The sequence below is a fragment of the Fringilla coelebs genome (genome assembly GCF_963513975.1).
Source record: "Fringilla coelebs genome assembly, chromosome: 3".
NCBI classification, from domain to species: Eukaryota; Metazoa; Chordata; class Aves; order Passeriformes; family Fringillidae; genus Fringilla; species Fringilla coelebs.
Window position 1 is genome coordinate 96,936,714 of NC_140030.1, and position 17,852 is coordinate 96,954,565.

General features: G+C 45.1%; 1 protein-coding gene across 1 annotated transcript in view; it reads right to left on the reverse strand.

Moving 5' to 3' along the window:
• Window positions 1-17,852, reverse strand: part of SUSD4 (sushi domain containing 4) — a gene marked incomplete at both ends in the record, with an annotated part of 78,684 nt that overhangs the window by 21,117 nt on the left and 39,715 nt on the right. The window contains 2 exons of the mRNA XM_084202195.1: window positions 359-538; window positions 7,702-7,914. Coding sequence (XP_084058321.1) covers window positions 359-538; window positions 7,702-7,914 — 393 coding nt within the window. The remainder of the gene's footprint in view (window positions 1-358; window positions 539-7,701; window positions 7,915-17,852) is intronic.

A 17,852-nucleotide genomic window follows, 5' to 3' on the forward strand; every position in this document is an offset into this window, starting at 1 on the left:
TAAATATTTCCAGAAATTAATTGGTGAAAAAATGCAAGACACCCATCAGAACTTCTGACTGATTACCTTGATTGTTTTTTACTTTTGGATGCAGTGTATCTGTGCCAGGTTTGAGATTTGCAAACAAAAAATCAGTATTTAAAGTAGTATTATAAGCATGGGAATGTTCAGGAAGCGACATCTTTCCTGCAGAGAGCAAAGGAGAGGAGAAATCAAAAAATCTTAGCAGCAGCACTACTCAAACACTGCACTGTGGAGCTTATCAGATGACTTACATTCGTACAACTGTAGGAAAAAATATTGGCAAACTATCACAAGATGCATGAGCTATAAAACAGGACGTGCTGGAGTACTAAACCTTGACATATGGGTTGATTATCCCATGTTCCATCATCTTGGCATATGGAAACCATGTTGTCTAAGTCAGGGTAACGGATCTGGAATCCTTCATGACAGCTGATTATTAACTTATCGCCAGTCCTGTATGTCTTGTTATGAACCTCTGCATCTTCAACATGTGGAACAAAGCAATCTGTGACTTCATGAGAAAAAGAAATAGTAACTTAATTAAAAAAACACAGCTAGCTGTTCAGTAATCAAGCTCTTAAACAGAAGTAAGCATTTAATATAAGTGCTCTGCTTAAACTGTTTGGAAAATACATGCATTTCAGTAAAAGTGTCTTTTCCCTAGTAAACCATCATTTTACCACGTTTATAGCAAGGTAGGAGAAGCTGAGGTGCTACAATAATGGATTATTCCCCCAGCCTTTTTAAAACTAACAAAATTAGGAGCTGTTAGGAAGGCTGTGGTTGATTTTGGCCCTCCATTCATCATGTGTGCAATTACACCCCAAAGTCTGACTATCCCAAGGTTCCATGTGAAGGCAGACTCTGACAGCACTAAGGACAGGACAAAAGAAAAGATAAAATACAGATATGGCATGAGGAACACAGAAAAGCAGCAGTTTTAGCAGAGAAACAGATGAAAATCAGGTACATTTACAAGGGTTTTTCCAGTTCCATTCCACAGAGTTCATTATGATAATGCCTTCATTTTAATTTCCTTGATTATGTTTTAAACCAGATAGTTTTGTGTGCCTGCATTCATATTCCTTTAGAGGACATGATTTTTAGGGTCCTGAGCAGCATCTCGAGTGCTTGTAGAAGATTCTCAAGAAGGGACTGCAAACCTGAAGTGATATACAGGGATGGGCCCTAGTGCCTGTGACACATGCATCAGACAGTCACAGATCTCATTCTAGGTACTAGTGCCAAAGACATGAATGACACTCAGAACATTTAAAGATATACACAGTGGAAAGGGGAAGTAGGGGGAAAAATCCTCTAGTAATACTGAATAATTGAGAAAAAAAGCCAAGAGGGTCTGAGGGAATAATCTGGGTGAATCAAAGTTCATCCTCATCACAAAGGCAAAGTGAGATGAAATGAGATGAAACAGAAGACAGGGAAAGATTAAATATTGGGAGAAAAATTTTGTTTGTCTGCCAGCAGTCAATCCATGACAGAGATGGTAATAAAAGTTTCCAGGCAGTAAAACCCAAAAAGTATTTCAAACACAAGAAAAACAGAAAAAATATTATATGCCTGTGTTACTCTATTTATTCCCCCAACACCTCTACCATGAGAGACAATTATATTAATTTAGGAATACTGTATTTATTAAGAAAAAAGAATCCCTTGAGACTTGCATAGAAGAGAAGGTTTCTAACATTTTCATGGGTAATTTTTGCTAAAGAGGAAGAGGCAAAGCTAAACTTGTATTTAGCAATTAATTGTTAGCAAGCACTAAACAAAGGGATACTGACAGCTTGTTTGTTTCAGAGCACAAGTAGAAGGAAGATAAACTGTCATTTAGCACAGGACTCACAAACTACTAAGAGCAAATTTATTTCATAATGTTTTTATTCAGTTAGGCAAACTGTAATTCCATCACTAAATTTTACTAACCTGAAGGGGGACAGTGTTCCTCCCCCAGTTAAAACATACTTTGTACCTTCCCATCACAGGGGTGTTTCTAAAATACATTGTACTTAGCTAATTTTTTGGTATGGGGCCTGAGCACATTATTAGTTAACAATTCTTCCATTTCTTTTATTCTTTTTTAGCTTCTTGGCAGCTGCTGTAGGTGCCTCCTGCTTCTGGTAGCAGGAAGGGCTGGCAGGCTGCCAGGCAGGGTGAGAAACTGGAGCAACAAGTTTTCTTGGAATTTATTTATTTATAAATGCACAAGTCTAGGAGGATCCATGTCCTAACTGGAGGTTGTATTTTACAATGGCGAGGGTGCAAACTTCACTTTCAAAAAATAGAACAGCTTTCTCTCTCACTATAAAGTTAATCAGCAGAGAGGACAGCAGAGGATGCCTCAGAAGAAATGCCTTGCGCTAGGCTATAAATGCTGTCATGAAGAGGCTGTCCTGGGCACCCCACAAGGATGAGATAGATGGAGAACCTGCTTGGCAGCCACGCAGCAGGAGACTGGAGATGGATGCTGGAAGACGATGTCAGTGAACAGTTCCCTCTCTTTCTACAAGGTCTTTCTGTTGCTATATAAATAAAGGTGGTGTGTGTACACACAGCACAGTAAAACATGAGATTTCCCTTTCAAAGTGGGGAAAATAGATTCTGTAACAATGATCTATCACAGTGACTCCATCCCTATTATTCTGAGGAACAGCTGTAGATGGGATCACTTTAATCGGGTAGATGTTGGCAGAGAACAGAGATAAGTTGCTTGCTGCACATCCTCTACCTACCACATCCTGGCTGACTTTGATAACAGGCTTATTACAAGCCCCAGCTTAACACCAGACCAATGGACCACAATCATACAGCTCTTTTTCCTGATGCCTTGCAAGCAAATGCTTTCCCACTGGCTGAATTCATATTTAACACTTAGGCATAAACTGCACTAGCCATCTCTCCACAAACAACTGGATTAGCTGGCACAAATTCTGCTTGGAAAAGCTAGAAGGAAGTGACTGAATTTTAAAATGTCCTGTCCTAAAAAATAAACTACTTTATTCTAAGTCCTTCTCAGCAAATCTGTGGAAGCTGCTAAACCATTTAAGGGAGTACACGGTCTTTAACCAGCATCGAGTAGCAAAGGCTATGACTTACACTCCTTTCTGGCAGTTTTACACGATCTGCTTATATCTACTGTGTGAGTTTTAAAATGGGCCAGCCAAAAGGACACAATTCTTATCTTGCAGGGCAGAAAGAGGTGGGTAGAGCCAACAGTCTAACAGCCTCACAGGCACAAGGGCTCACCTTGCCCTAACTTTCATGAAGATTTGTACATTAGGAACTCTTGGATTTAGCAAACCAAGTGTGTCCCCCATCACAGAAGACTGGTCTGAAGAATAAAATTTGTTAAACAATATAGTTAAGAATGTTTTGCTCAGGTGCAAATCATGCAGAACCTCTCAGAACTGTTCCTTCCACCCCATGGGGAAGGAAGATCACCCTTGGACCACAACAGCAACCAAGAAGGAAGGCATTACCTAGACAGCATGGAGATAGCTGCACCATCCATAAGTACCAGCTGGCCTGGGATGGCTTGTATCTATTGAAGCCCTTACCATCCAAAAATTATCTCATGTCCGTGCCAATCCACGAAGGTGCTTGTAGGTTTTACTTGGGAGTACTGCCCTGCCGGATATTGGCCCAAACCATGTCAAGGACCTTTACAACACTGTAAGAGTGTGTACAACTGAAGAACTGTGTCCCAATCCCTGCTCTGGCACTGTTTTTTTTGCTACCTGTATGTAAATTCAAATGCAGAGGTCTGGTCATCCTGTGTGTCTCACTGTTGACAAGTCTCTGAATTAGCCTTGACTACATCGAGTCACACCACTGGCAGGCTGGAACAGAGAGAAACAGGGAGGAAGGATGAAAGGAATATCATGAAGAATTGGTTTGATGCAGGGACAGTTCATCTACGCTCTGTTCTCTTAAAAGTAAGCATTTAAGAGCAATATTGTCCCTTGTTTTTTTTTACTGGTGTTAAATCCATAGTACTGCGTTATTAGGATTGTTCTGTGGATGGCAAACACAGTATTTTAGTGAGTATTAAATAACCATTTCTTTTTATTGTCTTTGCTGGTGTTTCAACAGTGCAGAGAGATTTCACCTAAGATCTGTGGCCATTGAGCTGTGGCCTGGTTACAAATATCACAGAGTGCTCATAACCAGGGTTAAGAATCAGCAAACACTGGGCAAGACAGATAAGAGATGGGAAAATAAAAATACTTCAGTCATCTCATAGACTCAGGGACAGAGGCAAAGAAAATGGAGGGCTAAATGTCCTACTGGAAAGCTGTAGCCAAACCATGTACTAGACCACTACTTTCACTGCAGGTTTATCATCCTTGTCAGTGGGAGAATGAGGCACTGAGAACATCTCCTAGGTGTCTGCCTGCAGAAGCACAGGGAGAGGAGGGCACAGCTTCGTTGCCATCTCCATGCAGACTGTAAATTTAGATTCAATCTCATAGGAAAGAGCTAGCATTTGTTCCAAGTAGGGCAACTACCTCAGCAGCCACATTATCACAGTGGGAGAAAATTAGATTAAAGTGTGAACAACATGACATACTGCTCTTAAACAGTAAATACAAAATTCCTACCTCAGAGGTTTGGTATTTATTTGCATAACCGTATTAGAGCTGATGAAAGGTACAGTCACACATGCTGTAGATCAAAATAAGAACATAACTCTAAGCACACAGATTTTTGACAGGGCATTTATTGGGCACCAAGTCATGCAATTTGATTCTTGTCCTAACATTTAGAACTCCTGCATCTTAACGAGGAATGACAGACCTATAAAATCAAATAGATTGGGTGAAGAGCTCCAGGCAAACGTATTAGATCTAAAATCAATTACATTCTGGAACAGGTTACTTTGCTTCCTTTGGTAAATAGCATCCATTTGTGATTAGAACTTGTGCTAGTAAAGACATAACAACAATTAAACATACATAACATACAGACATAAAATTATCCTTCTCTGAATCCAAACTCCTCACAGTAAATGAACTCCAAAGTACAGAGTATTTTCACTGTTCAAGCTCAGCTGGCACTGCCTGACATTTAAATATGCTGGGATGAGAGGCGTGTAGAGCATACCATAGCCCACGGAGCAGCCAGCCCCCGCCATAAATGGTAAATGCAGCATAAAGTTTATTTCACCTTGTGATAGGTAATGATGAATTGGAAAACATCAACTTCTCCCTTCTCCAGCAGTTAGAAATTTCAAATTTCTTTCTATATATCATTACAGAATTTCTGCAATGAAGACTTTTATGTCTGTCATTAGACAACTGAGAATCACAAACCCTGTTGTAATTCTCTCTTAACTCATCTCCAGATGTGCCATGTTCCTACACTGTCTGCCTCCCTACCATGGCCCTCTCTCAATATTCTGCTCCCAGTGTACAAAAGGATCAGTCTAAAAATCACTTAAGCCAATGCCTACGCCTCACAGACTGCCACTGAGCCTTTCTTAGTATTTCTTCTGAATCAATCCTGCTATTGTGCATTAGAAAGAAGAATTAATGCTGCCTGAGGTATTATTATAATGTTAATCAGGGAAGTACTTAAGCACTTGATTCACTAAATCCTAAATCAGGGTCCTACTCTTTGGTCCTAGTAATAAGAAGCATTTTTGCATCTGCCTATTTTGAGCACAGAACTTTAACAAGACTAATCACATAATTACAGTTATGCTCCAGCTTAAGTGCTTTGCTTGGTCAGAGCATTGGCTAGCAATCCTTTTTAAGTGTTCTATGCTGGAAAGTAATTATTATCTCTAAAGCAACTGTTGCCACATCATCTATCACATTCTCATCTTCCAATTTCTTTCTTTTTTGAAAACACATGGCTCGAGTGTTGATCACACTGACATTAGTGGCAGTTTTGTTGCTGATGGCATTGTGATCAGAAACTTCCTCCACAGATTTCCACTGGGCTGGAGGGAAGAGGTTTGAATATTTAATAAAAAACATTAATGCTTATTTTAACAACTGCAGTGGATGATACAGGCAACATTTCAAAGATGCACATCAACATTCCTAGCTCCCTGCTGTGCTTAAGGAAACAGAATTTCCAAGCATTAAAGCTTTTTCTGGTTGTTCCAATAGCCAGTTTAGACACAGGCTATTGTCACGCTATATGTATTTTTTCTTAAATAACCATGAGATGAGAGACAAAGTCATTTATGAGAAGTGGCTGTCACAGAAAAGTGCACGATTTTCATACATCGTTATTTTTAAAGGCATCAGGTTATTTCTTTGAAGATGACCCATGCAGCCATAAGATGAGGTGCTGTTGGCACCCCTTTGCCTTTATTTCTAGACATCAGCTGTCACCTGATGGGACAGCTCAAGACTGTGTCCCTCATGGCTCTGTAGCCCATGGCCTCACGCTTGTCCAGGAGAACATATTTAACCAAAATTTCTCCTGCCAACAGGCCAGCTGCCTGAAAGCCCATGCACTCCTTACCAGCTGCCTCTGGCAACTCTCTCCAACATCTCATGCATCACTTTCACACCAGCCACTCTTTAGGGTTGTTCCCTTCACATGCACCTCCTGAATGTAGTCTTCCCAGGCCATGCTTGTCCCTGTCATGTCACATCCCTGTCCTGGCACAGGATTTTCACGCCTAGGCCCCCAGGATCACAAACGAGTACCTGCAGTTTTTATAAAGGCTAAGCGATGCATGATCCTATGCAGTGTGTTTGTGAGCCACGTAAGTCTTCAACTACCTCTGAATAAGTCCATGTATTTATTTTAAATGGTGAAAGGTAACCTGAACTAGAATTTATCTTGCTCCACTATGAAGACAGTGAGGCAATGGCTAATGTCTTCAGTGGAGAAGTCACAACACTAAAATGTAAACACTTTATTTAACCAACACTTTTCATGTCTGTTGACTGTAATAGCTCTGTTGACCAAAAATAAATCAACAACAAGGACAGGTTATATCTTTAATATACTTGGTGAAATAAATAATTTGTGTTGCTTGGGTGTACTGTGGCCAAAATTTACAGTTATGAAATTCAAATCAATCCTGCCTCTAAGACCTAGAAGAAGAAAGCAATGTAACATCCTAAGTATTTAAAACCAAATACAATTTCAGATATACAATAAAAATAAATTGGTTTATGCCATAATAGTCTGAATTATTTCAGAGTAAACTTCTACCCGAGCTTTAAACTTTTGCAGCCTCTGTGTATTCAATTTTGCTACTTGACTCATGCATACATCACCAAATACCATTGTTTAAAATTCCTGATTAGCAGGAGCAGTAGCATTGGAAATTGATTGTATTTTCCTAGTAAAATATTGCAGAAAGGAATATTAAGTGGGCTGCTTTAATAAATAGTTACAGTTAACTTACAATGGAGGTTGTTTTTCCTCTCTGCATCAATTTGTAGCTAGTTAAAAAAGGAGGTTAAATTCTGTTTTCACATTTCTTTATGTTCCTTTCAACACACACAGCTTCTCATGGTACAAATTTAACTGACAAAGGAGGATTATGGATGGAAAATTAAAGTATGTATACAACAAGACACAGTGAAATGGACTCCAGCCTGTTGTGTTTTGTCCAGAGACACATAGACATGGTACATGGACAAGTGAAAAGAACTGATGTGGTGAACAGCTTGAAGAAAACTGACTTACCTTCTTGTAGGCACACAGGTTTATCACTGGGTTTCCAGCTCAGGGAGCCATTAAAGTGTCTCACACAAAGTTTTTTGGAAGTACCATTGAGCCTGTATCCTTCTTGGCAATGGAACCGGACCACCACGCTTTCAAAGAAAACACCTGCACTGGGTGTCTTGTAGCCATGTTCAGGAGCCCCGGGATCAGCACACGCTTGCAGGTCATCAAACCCTGTGTCAGAAAAAGATACAATCCAACTGTGTTCATTTACTTCTCATGCTTTTTCTATCTTTATCCATTATCTTCACGAGGACCTTGTACCTTCCATATTGACCACTAGGAACCCTGCTGGGGTACCAGGTACTCCAAGGTTGGGAGAGGACCCACCCCCAGCTGAAATGCTCAAGTGACAGAAGTACTCCTGTCTTTTCATGCAGCTACTTGCTGCATGAAGCAAAAGTCAACCCTACTCCTTGGTAGCTGCCCTGGGTAAAAATAAAGCACTTGACCCAGCCTACTAGTGGGGATTGCTCAGTAATGTGTCTGTAATTACTTCTGGGGACAAAGGAAGTTTGGAGGCCTCATGCAGTCACTGGTAATAATAATATTGTCTCAGAAGCAGAGAGGAAGAGGAGATAAAGGGGCATGAAACTTAACTGCCATCCAAAGACACAGTAATTGAAATAGGAGAATTGCTAAGTACAGCGAGATTTCAAGATGGGAGGGAGATATGCCACAGGGGAAAGGGACACTGTGACATTGGATGAATGTGACCCTCTTATCTCTTTGGCTTGGTGGCCCTACCACACTTTCCAACACTGTTATGGGAGTGCTGTATTACTCCATTGACACCAGAAGGGAATTTGTAAAGTCCTTTACCTCTACAAAATTAACTTTAAAATAACAAACTAAACCCCAACAGTTGCAATCAATAAATGTGACTGTTTATCACTTTATCAAACTCATTTCAATGTCATTTGCATAAGTGGAAGCTTTTTTTACTGCAAAGCAGCAAAGGTTTAGTGCAGCAGTGAGCAAGGGCTGCATACAGAAAGAGCAAATAGCTTTGGAACAGGAAGAGCAGGGGGGCAATTAATGCTGGCGGGAGGGAGGCCTGGAAAATGCAAAAATCATTGGATGGTAGTTTTCATGTTTTGATTTTAAAACAATTGTATCAGAGAGCCTCAGCTACTTCCTGCATGATAAGAATCAGATACCTCCACGGTGCAGTCAGAGAGAAGGAAGATATTACAGTAAAGGACTTTTTGAAATAAATCTCCATTTCCTGAGGCTAAATCATTCCCTCTGCCAAGGGCTCATTGTGACGCTGTAGCAGCCAAATGCAGAGCACTGAAGGTGATGAAAGGCTCCTGCATTTGAGCACTGAATGACTCTGCTCAGTCCCCTGGCTGACAGCTGCTAGTGAAGAAGCAGGAGACCTACACCAGGCCACCTGTGTCCTACGTCCCATCACCTGCTCCTGTGAGCAGAGGCAGGACGCACTGTGGAGTCACCAGGGTGGATTGCACATTCCTGATTTCCAGGTCCTGGACTGAACTCCCCAACCAGGCTACAGTTCCCAGGAGGTGATGTGATGGACAGAACGCAGCCCAAATACCATGATCAACAGCCACCCTGCGCCCCTTGGCAGTGCTCCAACACCCATGGATCTCCCTCTCCAATTCCCCAGCATCCCCTCTCCTGGATGCACAAGAACAGCAGAGCAGCTGCTCCTGTGCAGCTTCACTCCTCCATCCAGTGCAGTTCATCCTGGGAAGTGAAGTATCAGGGCAGTGACCAAGTCAAACACATCCCTGAATTCCACCCACACCTGCTCATCTGCCACAGCTCAAGTCCTCCAGTGCAAATCACCCCAGACTGTCATTTGCCAATGGGGTGAACAAGGAGAAGCACAGTCATTATGATCATGGGATTACACGCTGTAGGCAATACTTATTAACAGAGAAAGGCTGTCCATTTTTACTGGAGATTAAAAAGAAGCTTCTTATGCTCCAGACAGCAACCCCACATCCTTTAGTAATGTCAGTGAAGATCTTAATTATTTTCCATTAAACCAAGGGATAACATGACATTTAGATCAATTTTGTTACTTCAGTAATCTTGGAATTTGCAGTCAGGTGAGGAATACTGTAACTCACCTTGAGATATGTGTCCTTTCTCACTAGCTGCATTAAGGAAAACTACACTGCTGCCTACTACTTTGCCTCTGCAACAACACAGGAAAAGGAAAGGTGCTGAGAACACACACAATTTACCTAGCAAAAAAATGAGCCAAGCTCATTTCTCAGTTTTCATAAAGTCAAATATGCAAAGTTAAGAGATTTTTGTGCTCGTCAGCACAAAACTGGACATGGAAGGCAAGAATGTTTTCTTCCCTGGAGCAGGCTAATTCTGTGACCTTACTGCCACTTTTCTGGTCACCCTTCACAAGCAAAGATTTCCATTCTTCCTTGGAATCCTTTTGCAGCGTGTTGGTCTCTCAGGTTCTTTTTCTCAAGTGCAGTTAGAAGCAGACAAATCTATCCCCAAGGGGAATTCCCAAGTAGAAACTGGAACACAAATGGGAAAATTGAATTATGCACCCTCTGGCTCCTACAGAGCCAGCTGTTACTCAGTTACTGCATAAGAGATCACACAGAGACTCAGAAGAGGATCACCACTTCCTGGCTTGTTCCTGAAGCAAGGAAGAAGGTAAAAGTCTCAGGGAAGAGCCAATTAGGAAGATGGCACATACAACACAGTAGCATCTCATGGTAAAGCCATGAAGGCAAAGCAAACAAATCCCTAACCCCATCTTAGCTCCATAGATAGCAACAGTAGACACAGCCCAAATCGAAGTCCTGCTGGAAACAGTGGAAGGCACCTGGATGTCAAGCTTTATGAAAGTGTAGATGATCCAGGCACAAATCAGAGAAGCCAGGGCTGTGCTGAGGCTGGGAAGGGGGAGGTATGAGGAAGGTGTGGGGAGGCTGGCCCTGTGCTGAGGATCTCCCAGTGCACAACAGGCACTGCAGGTTGTTATATATGAGTGATTAATTCATGCTGTTAGTGAATATATGTATGTATAAAATATTACATTGAACTACCACATGCCTTTGATCAACTCCGGCCAGGAGCAGAATCTCATTTCTATTCAAGCAGTTCCCGGAACATGCTAAAGATAAACATCAAGTCTTTAGCTTATGAAAGGAGGCTCACGGGCCATGAACACCCGATTCTCCCGGCCATTCACGAGGGTAATGCCAGGAGCTGATTACATTGGGCTTCCCAAAACACCGGTAACACCCAAATACATGTGAAAGACAGCCATACAGACATGAGGTAACACCCAAATACATGTGAAAGACAGCCATACAGACATCGAGGCACGCCTTTTACATTCAAAGGAACTCGGTCATCCATGTGAAAAGAATATCCAGGAAGGGCCGAAAGCACTGTAGGAGCACCGGGAGTGAATCTTTGCATTCCTATGTGCAAACTCTACATATGAACAAACACAAGAGACATCCTGTGTTATGCAGGCCTCGGGGAGAATATAGAGTATATAAGCAGGCAGTGCGAAGCGATTGGGGTGAACCTCCAGGGAAACACTGACACTCTGTCAGTCAGATCCGAGGTCACCCAGTGCCAATTTCCGGAGTTGACGCTGTCTTGGCTGTGGCAGATTTTTCTCTCAATTTGTAATTAATAAATCTTTGTCAATTTTTTTTTAATTTGGCTGCGGAGTCAATTAATTTATAACAGTTTGGTGACAACCCGACGTGATCTGATATTGGGGTTCGGGAAACCCTTTTCCCGCCCGGGGGGCGCCCCACTGAATTCAGTGGCCCGAGCGGGAATCGAATTCTGAAACCAATCAGATCCACAAAAGAGCTGCAAAAAGCCGCGGATTGTAATTGGAGCCGCGTGCTGCAAAAAAAGCCACAGCCAAGGGGAATAAAGGGCCCAATTCTCGGCTCGGAAAGAAATTTCTGAGACTCGAGGTTTTTCACCCGTGCACGAAGAGACCCACGCAAGAAAAGGAACTGTAAGTACTGGGTGGTTGGGTGGAGTGTGATCAGACACGTGTGTGAGACGTGACATTGTCACGAGGCCAGTGTGGACCCCGAGGCTGCATTTCCACAAGCCCGCGAGGGATGTGGTCAGGCGAGGGGGAAGCAGAAGGCTCGGTTCGAAACACACGAGACCCGGGGCTTGGGGAAGAGTCTAGGGGGAAAGCCGGTCACGTTGGGGATCAGGAGGGGAGAGACAGACCTGAGGGAGTTCCAGGAACCTGTCCACCTTCTGAAATCAGGAGAAAACAGGTAAAGGCCGATAGGAAAACAGCCTACGGGTCAGCAGGGCGGTTCACTGCTCGACCTGGTCAGGCTGGCGGCTGCTCACAAGCCGGAGAATCCAACATCGGAAGAGAAAAAAACGGGACTCGAAACAACTGTTCTAGCAAAGCGAGAAAAGGTAAGAAAAGTCACCACTTTCCTCGAGAAAATGGGGTTGGGGAAGAGCAGACAGCAGAGGAAAGTTCAGGAAAAAACCTCCCAGGTCCCCGAGAAAGCCTTGCCAGAAATCCCAGGAGATAGTCCTCTGGGATGGATGCTGGGGCACTGGGACAAAAATCCCTGGAGGGTGGGAAAAGTCCAAGGAGAAAATGATCCATTTTTGCATGGAAAATGGGGAGGGAGGGGGATTGGAATGCACGGGGTCTGGCCGATGTTCGGCGCGTTCAAGTGCTGGATTTGTGTGCCTTTGTTTGACCGCATCGCCAGCCGCGGTCCGCTCGATCCTGAGAAACTCAAATGTGCGGACATGTCGAGGCATGTTTCCTCTGGTCTGTACGCGTGCGAGCTCCCCGGCGTTTGGCGGAAGCGGGGAGGGAACGAGAGCCGCTGGGAGATCTCCCACCTCCTTGCCTCGTGGCCCCGTGGCGGCCCGGCCCGTGCAGGTGCGGGCGCTGTCAGGAACGCCTCCCAGGGCGGGGGCTGCGTGGGTCCGGGTGGAGGCGCTGCCACCGCCACCGGAGCGGACGGTGGCATCTGCCCCCCCCCCTTCCCACAGGATCACATGGCCGCGGGGCAGCCGAAGCCGCAGTGCACAAGAGTAGACATAGACGTCCCCAGGGCCGCCTCTCCCCTGGCACATCGGGAAAGGCGGAACCCAAATGGGGGGGCTGGGGAGGAACGACGTCAAAACCAGAAGCTGTCCTGGGAAGCCCGGACAGAGGAAGGGAGGCAAAGAATGATAAATCTTAGAAATTTGATTATCCAAGGTATCAGGGAAGCGGTACCAAAAGGGCAGAACATGAGCAAGATGCTCAGGGAGTGTCAGGAGAAAGATAGGACCCCCACGGAGTGGCTGGAAAGACTCCGGAAAGGGTTGCGAATGCACTCCTCCAGCATGGATCCGGATTCTCCAGTGGGGATGGTGTTGTTAAAGACACAATTCGTTGCAAAGTTGTGGGAAGACATTTGGAAAAAGCTTGAAAAGATAGATGGGTGGCAAGAGCAGGGATTAGAGGTGTCAAGGGCTTTTCAGCCTGGGGTCCAGAACATCTAGGGAGCCCTTGATAAAATTGAAGGTGGGACCCTACAAGGAGGAATTATGGGGTATGGTAGATTCAGGAGTGGAATGGACAACAGTGTTACAGTTGCCAAAGGGGTGTTCTCTGAGTGAAGATGCCATGGGGGTGACTGGGGCAAAGGGGGAACCTTTCAAGGTTCCAATCATAAAAAAAAGTAGAAAGAAATACCGGGAATCAAAAACATATGGGCAACGTCCTATTGGCTCAGGGTGCTGACGTCAATTTATTAGGGAGAGATATGATGGTCGCCCTGGGAGTGGGGTTGACGATTGACAAATCCCGAATCAAAGTCAGACTTTACAGCCTCACAGGGCTGGATGAGGAGAAAATAGATCCGAAGGTGTGGTCCCTGGGGAAGCGGGGAGGTTGGAAATAGAACCTATTCGAGTGGAAATTGAAAGACCAGAAGACCCCATAAGGGTCAAACAAAACCCCCTCTCCATGGAAGGGAGGAGGGGTTTGAAAACAGTGATTGATGAATTATTGAAAAAGGGCACATTGGAACCGTGCATATCGAGACACAATACCCCGATTTTAGCAGTCAAGAAGCACGATGGCAGCTTCAGGTTCGTGCAGGATTTAAGGGCTGTGAATCAGAGAACTAAGACTCTGTTCTCCACAGTTTCTAACCCTCACACGTTGCTGAACAACCTCTCCCTGGACGACACTTGGTATAGTGTAATTGACTTGAAGTATGCTTTTTGGACGTGTCCTCTGGCAGAGGACAGCTGCGATTATTTCGCATTTCAGTGGGAGGATCCAGAGACGAACAGAAAGCAGCAGTTTAGATGGACGTCTCTGCCGCAGGGCTTTGTTGACTCTCTGACTCTCTATTCGGACAAGCCCTGGAGCAGGTTTTAAGTCACTTTACACCAACCAAAGGGACAAAGCTTTTACAATACGTGGACGACCTGCTGGTCGCCGGGCACGGGGAGGAGGAAGTAAGGGAAAGCACAATTGAGCTTCTGAATTTTCTGGGGAAGAAGGGGCTGAAAGTCTCCAAGTCGAAATTGCAGTTCGCAGAGCCAGAGGTCAGGTACCTGGGGCATTGGCTCACAAAGGGCAAGAAAAGTTAGATCCGGAAAGGGTGGCAGGAATTATCGCCCTGCCACCTCCACAAACGAAAAAGGAGGTCCGGCAGATTCTAGGGCTGCTACGATACTGTCGGCAGTGGGTCGACGGCTACAGCAAGAGGGTGAAGTTTCTCTATGAGAAACTCACCACAAATCAGATCAATTGGACACAAAAAGATGAAGAGGAATTCAGGGGAATCAAGGAGGCACTGACAGCTGCTCCAGTGCTGAGCCTCCCGGATGTGAGAAAACCCTTTCAACTGTTTGTGGACACTAGCAATCACACAGCACACGGAGTCTTGACACAGGACTGGGCGGGGGTCAGGAAACCAGTGGGAGACTTATCCCGGCTTTTAGACCAGGTCAGCAAGGGCTGGCCCACGTGTTTGCAGGTGATTGTAGCTGTAGCTTTGCTAGTGGAGGAAGTGAAAAAGGTAACCTTCGGGGCACCTCTGGTAGTGTTTGCACCTCACAATATGAGGGGCATACTACAACAGAAAGCAGACAAGTGGCTCACAGATGCAAGGTTGCTAAAATATGAGGCCATTTTGACTCATTCAAAGGATCTGGAATTGAGGACCACAACTGCGCAAAATCCGGTGCAGTTTCTTTTTGGGGAAACTGCTGAGAACTTAGTACACGACTGTGTGGAAATTGTGGAATTGCAAACCAAAATCAGGGAGGACCTGGAGGAAGATGAATTGGAGGATGGGGAGAAATGGTTTGTTGATGGGTCGAGCAGAGTTGTGGAAGGGAAAAGAAAATCAGGATACGCAGTTGTGGATGGGAAAACAGGGAAGGTAATTGAAGCGGGCCTTCTGAATGCAAGCTGGTCAGCACAGGCATGCGAATTATATGCTGTCCTGAGGGCACTGAAGAGATTGAAAGGGAAAAAGGGAACAGTTTTTACCGACTCGAGGTATGCCTTTGGAGTAGTTCACATGTTCGGGAAAATCTGGGAAGAAAAGGGGCTGATCAACACAAGAGGAAAAGAACTGATGCACGGAGAATTAATTAGGAAAATTTTAGAAGCCTTGAGGGGGCCAGATGAGATTGCAGTGGTCCATGTGAAGGGGCATCAGACAGGGACTCAGTTCCGGACAAGGGGAAACAATTTAGCCGATCAGGAAGCAAAAACCGCGGCGTTGATGGTGGTAAGTACCCCTGAGGTTGGGAGGGAGGAGACCCCTGAGGACGTCCCCCAGCCTTCCCAGAATGAAACTGAATGTTTCAAACAGGTCGGGGGTGAACTGAAAGACGGTAAGTGGAGGCTACCCGACGGAAGGGAACTGGTGTCCAGGGGTTTCACCAGGAGGATTTTGAGGAGATTGCACCAGAGGACACATTGGGGGGCACAAGCATTGGCAGAACAATTTTTAAAATTTTATGGGTGCAAAGGAATTTATGAATTGGCGAAACAAGAGGTGCAGGGATGCCTGATTTGCCAGAAGGTGAACAAATCAGGGGCCAAAAAGGTAGCTATGGGGAGCCGTCCCCTTGCCGACCGACCATTTGAAAGGGTTCAGGTGGATTTTACAGAATTACCAAAGGTGGGGAGGTTCAAATATGTACTGGTCATTGTAGATAAACTAACCCATTGGGTGGAAGCCTTCCCCACTGCACGGGCCACTGCTCAAACAGTGGCACGGAAACTGTTGGAGGAGATTGTACCCCAATACGGGGTGGTGAACTATGTTGATTTGGATCAGGGAACACATTTTACATCAAAGGTTATTAAGCAGATGGCTGAGGCTTTGGGCATTTGGTGGGACTACCACACCCCGTGGCACCCCCAGAGTTCAGGACAGGTGCAGAGGATGAATCAGACGTTGAAAACACAGTTATCAAAGTTGATCCTTGAAACAAAGATGTCCTGGCTGAAATGCTTGCCCCTAGCTTTGCTTAATAACCGAACCATGCCTCATTCGGACACGGGATTCTCACCGTTTGAAATGTTGTATGGGATGCCATATAGACACGGGATGCCAGTGGGACACCCCAGGTTTGAGGATGGACATATTCAACCATATCTGGTTGTGATCAATCAAAATTTGCAGGAATTTCAAAAGCAGGGAATAGTTGCCCATGGTGCCCCTCTGGGTTTCACTATTCACAAAATCAAGCCAGGAGACAAGGTGTTTATAAAAGTGTGGAGAGAAGTCCCGCTCTCTCCTCACTGGGAAGGGCCTTTTCTTGTGCTCCTGACAACAGACACGGCCATTCGGATGGCGGAACGAGGCTGGACTCACGCGTCTAGTGAAGAAAGCCGACCTGCAGGAACAAGCACCCGAGTGGAAGATCACTTCTTCCCCCGGCAACTTGAAAATCAAGCTTCAACATCCTCGTCAATGACAAACAACGAACGGATAGGTTGTATATGGCCAGATTGTGTATGCTATCCGTTTGTGCACTTCAAGTGTGAATATTGTTGGGGGTGTTTGTGATTCATTGCAGGAGGGGACAAAGACCAAAAGGGTTGTGCACTCAGTGCTTGGAGGAGGAGCTCGAATTGACTGACCGCATCCTAACCTTAGCCACAAATCTAGGTATTATTGAGCTTGATTCGCAGGAGTGGTTTCGGATTTTCCAAAACGGGGTGCGTGGAAAGCTCAGGGCGCAAGCCGAGATTTTGGATGTGGAGTGCCAAAAGACCATCAGAGTACCGTGCAGTTCCGATGCCATTCGGGTATCCAGATGGGGCACCTTCAAAAGGTGTGCAGCTAGGTTCGAAGGTGTCTTCCCTGAAGAGTACTCCTGCTGCCACGAAGATGGTCTTCCTCGCCGCTGGTGGCACCCCAGGGGGCGGAGGCAAAGGCAGAGGAGTACGCCTGGTGGGAATCCTGATTGGCCTGAGCCTAGCCATGTGCCAGATGCAGAGTTTGGGCATTGAGGAAGGAGGCGGAGGCGAAGGCCCTGCGGAACAGTGCAGCAAATGCACCCGAGTGGTCCCGGGGACGAAGGACGGGAGGCACTCAGCATACCAAGCCCCCAGAGAATGTCTCAACAGAACAAGCAGGTACTGCTGGGTGAACGGCACGAGGGTCAAATTGTGTGAATTGGAGATCGGGATTTGGTGTGTAGATCCCAGGGCAGGGCAAGGGAACAGGCAGTCAATCACTCCTAGGAGTCCAAGACAGAAATGGGAATTGAATCCCATTTGTAGCCGGTGCAACAGGACCACGTGGGTCGGAGGTAAGGCTGAATCAATATTCATAGCCTACCACCAGGTGAACCCCTTGTGTTATGACAACTCAAAGGGTGGGGATGTGCAGGATGAATGGGAAAATGTATTGGGAAGCAGAAAATACGAAATTTAGTACTAAAAATCCTGGAGGAAAAGACCCGCTCATACTGGACCTGTCCTCGATAATGAGGAGAAGGTCTGTCGGCAGTATGACGAAGTGCTCTGTTTCCTGAGGAACCAGAACAATGAGGATCCGGAGGGAAAAATGAAAGAACTAACACAAGAAATCAGGAGAAAGGAGTCAGAATTGAGAAAG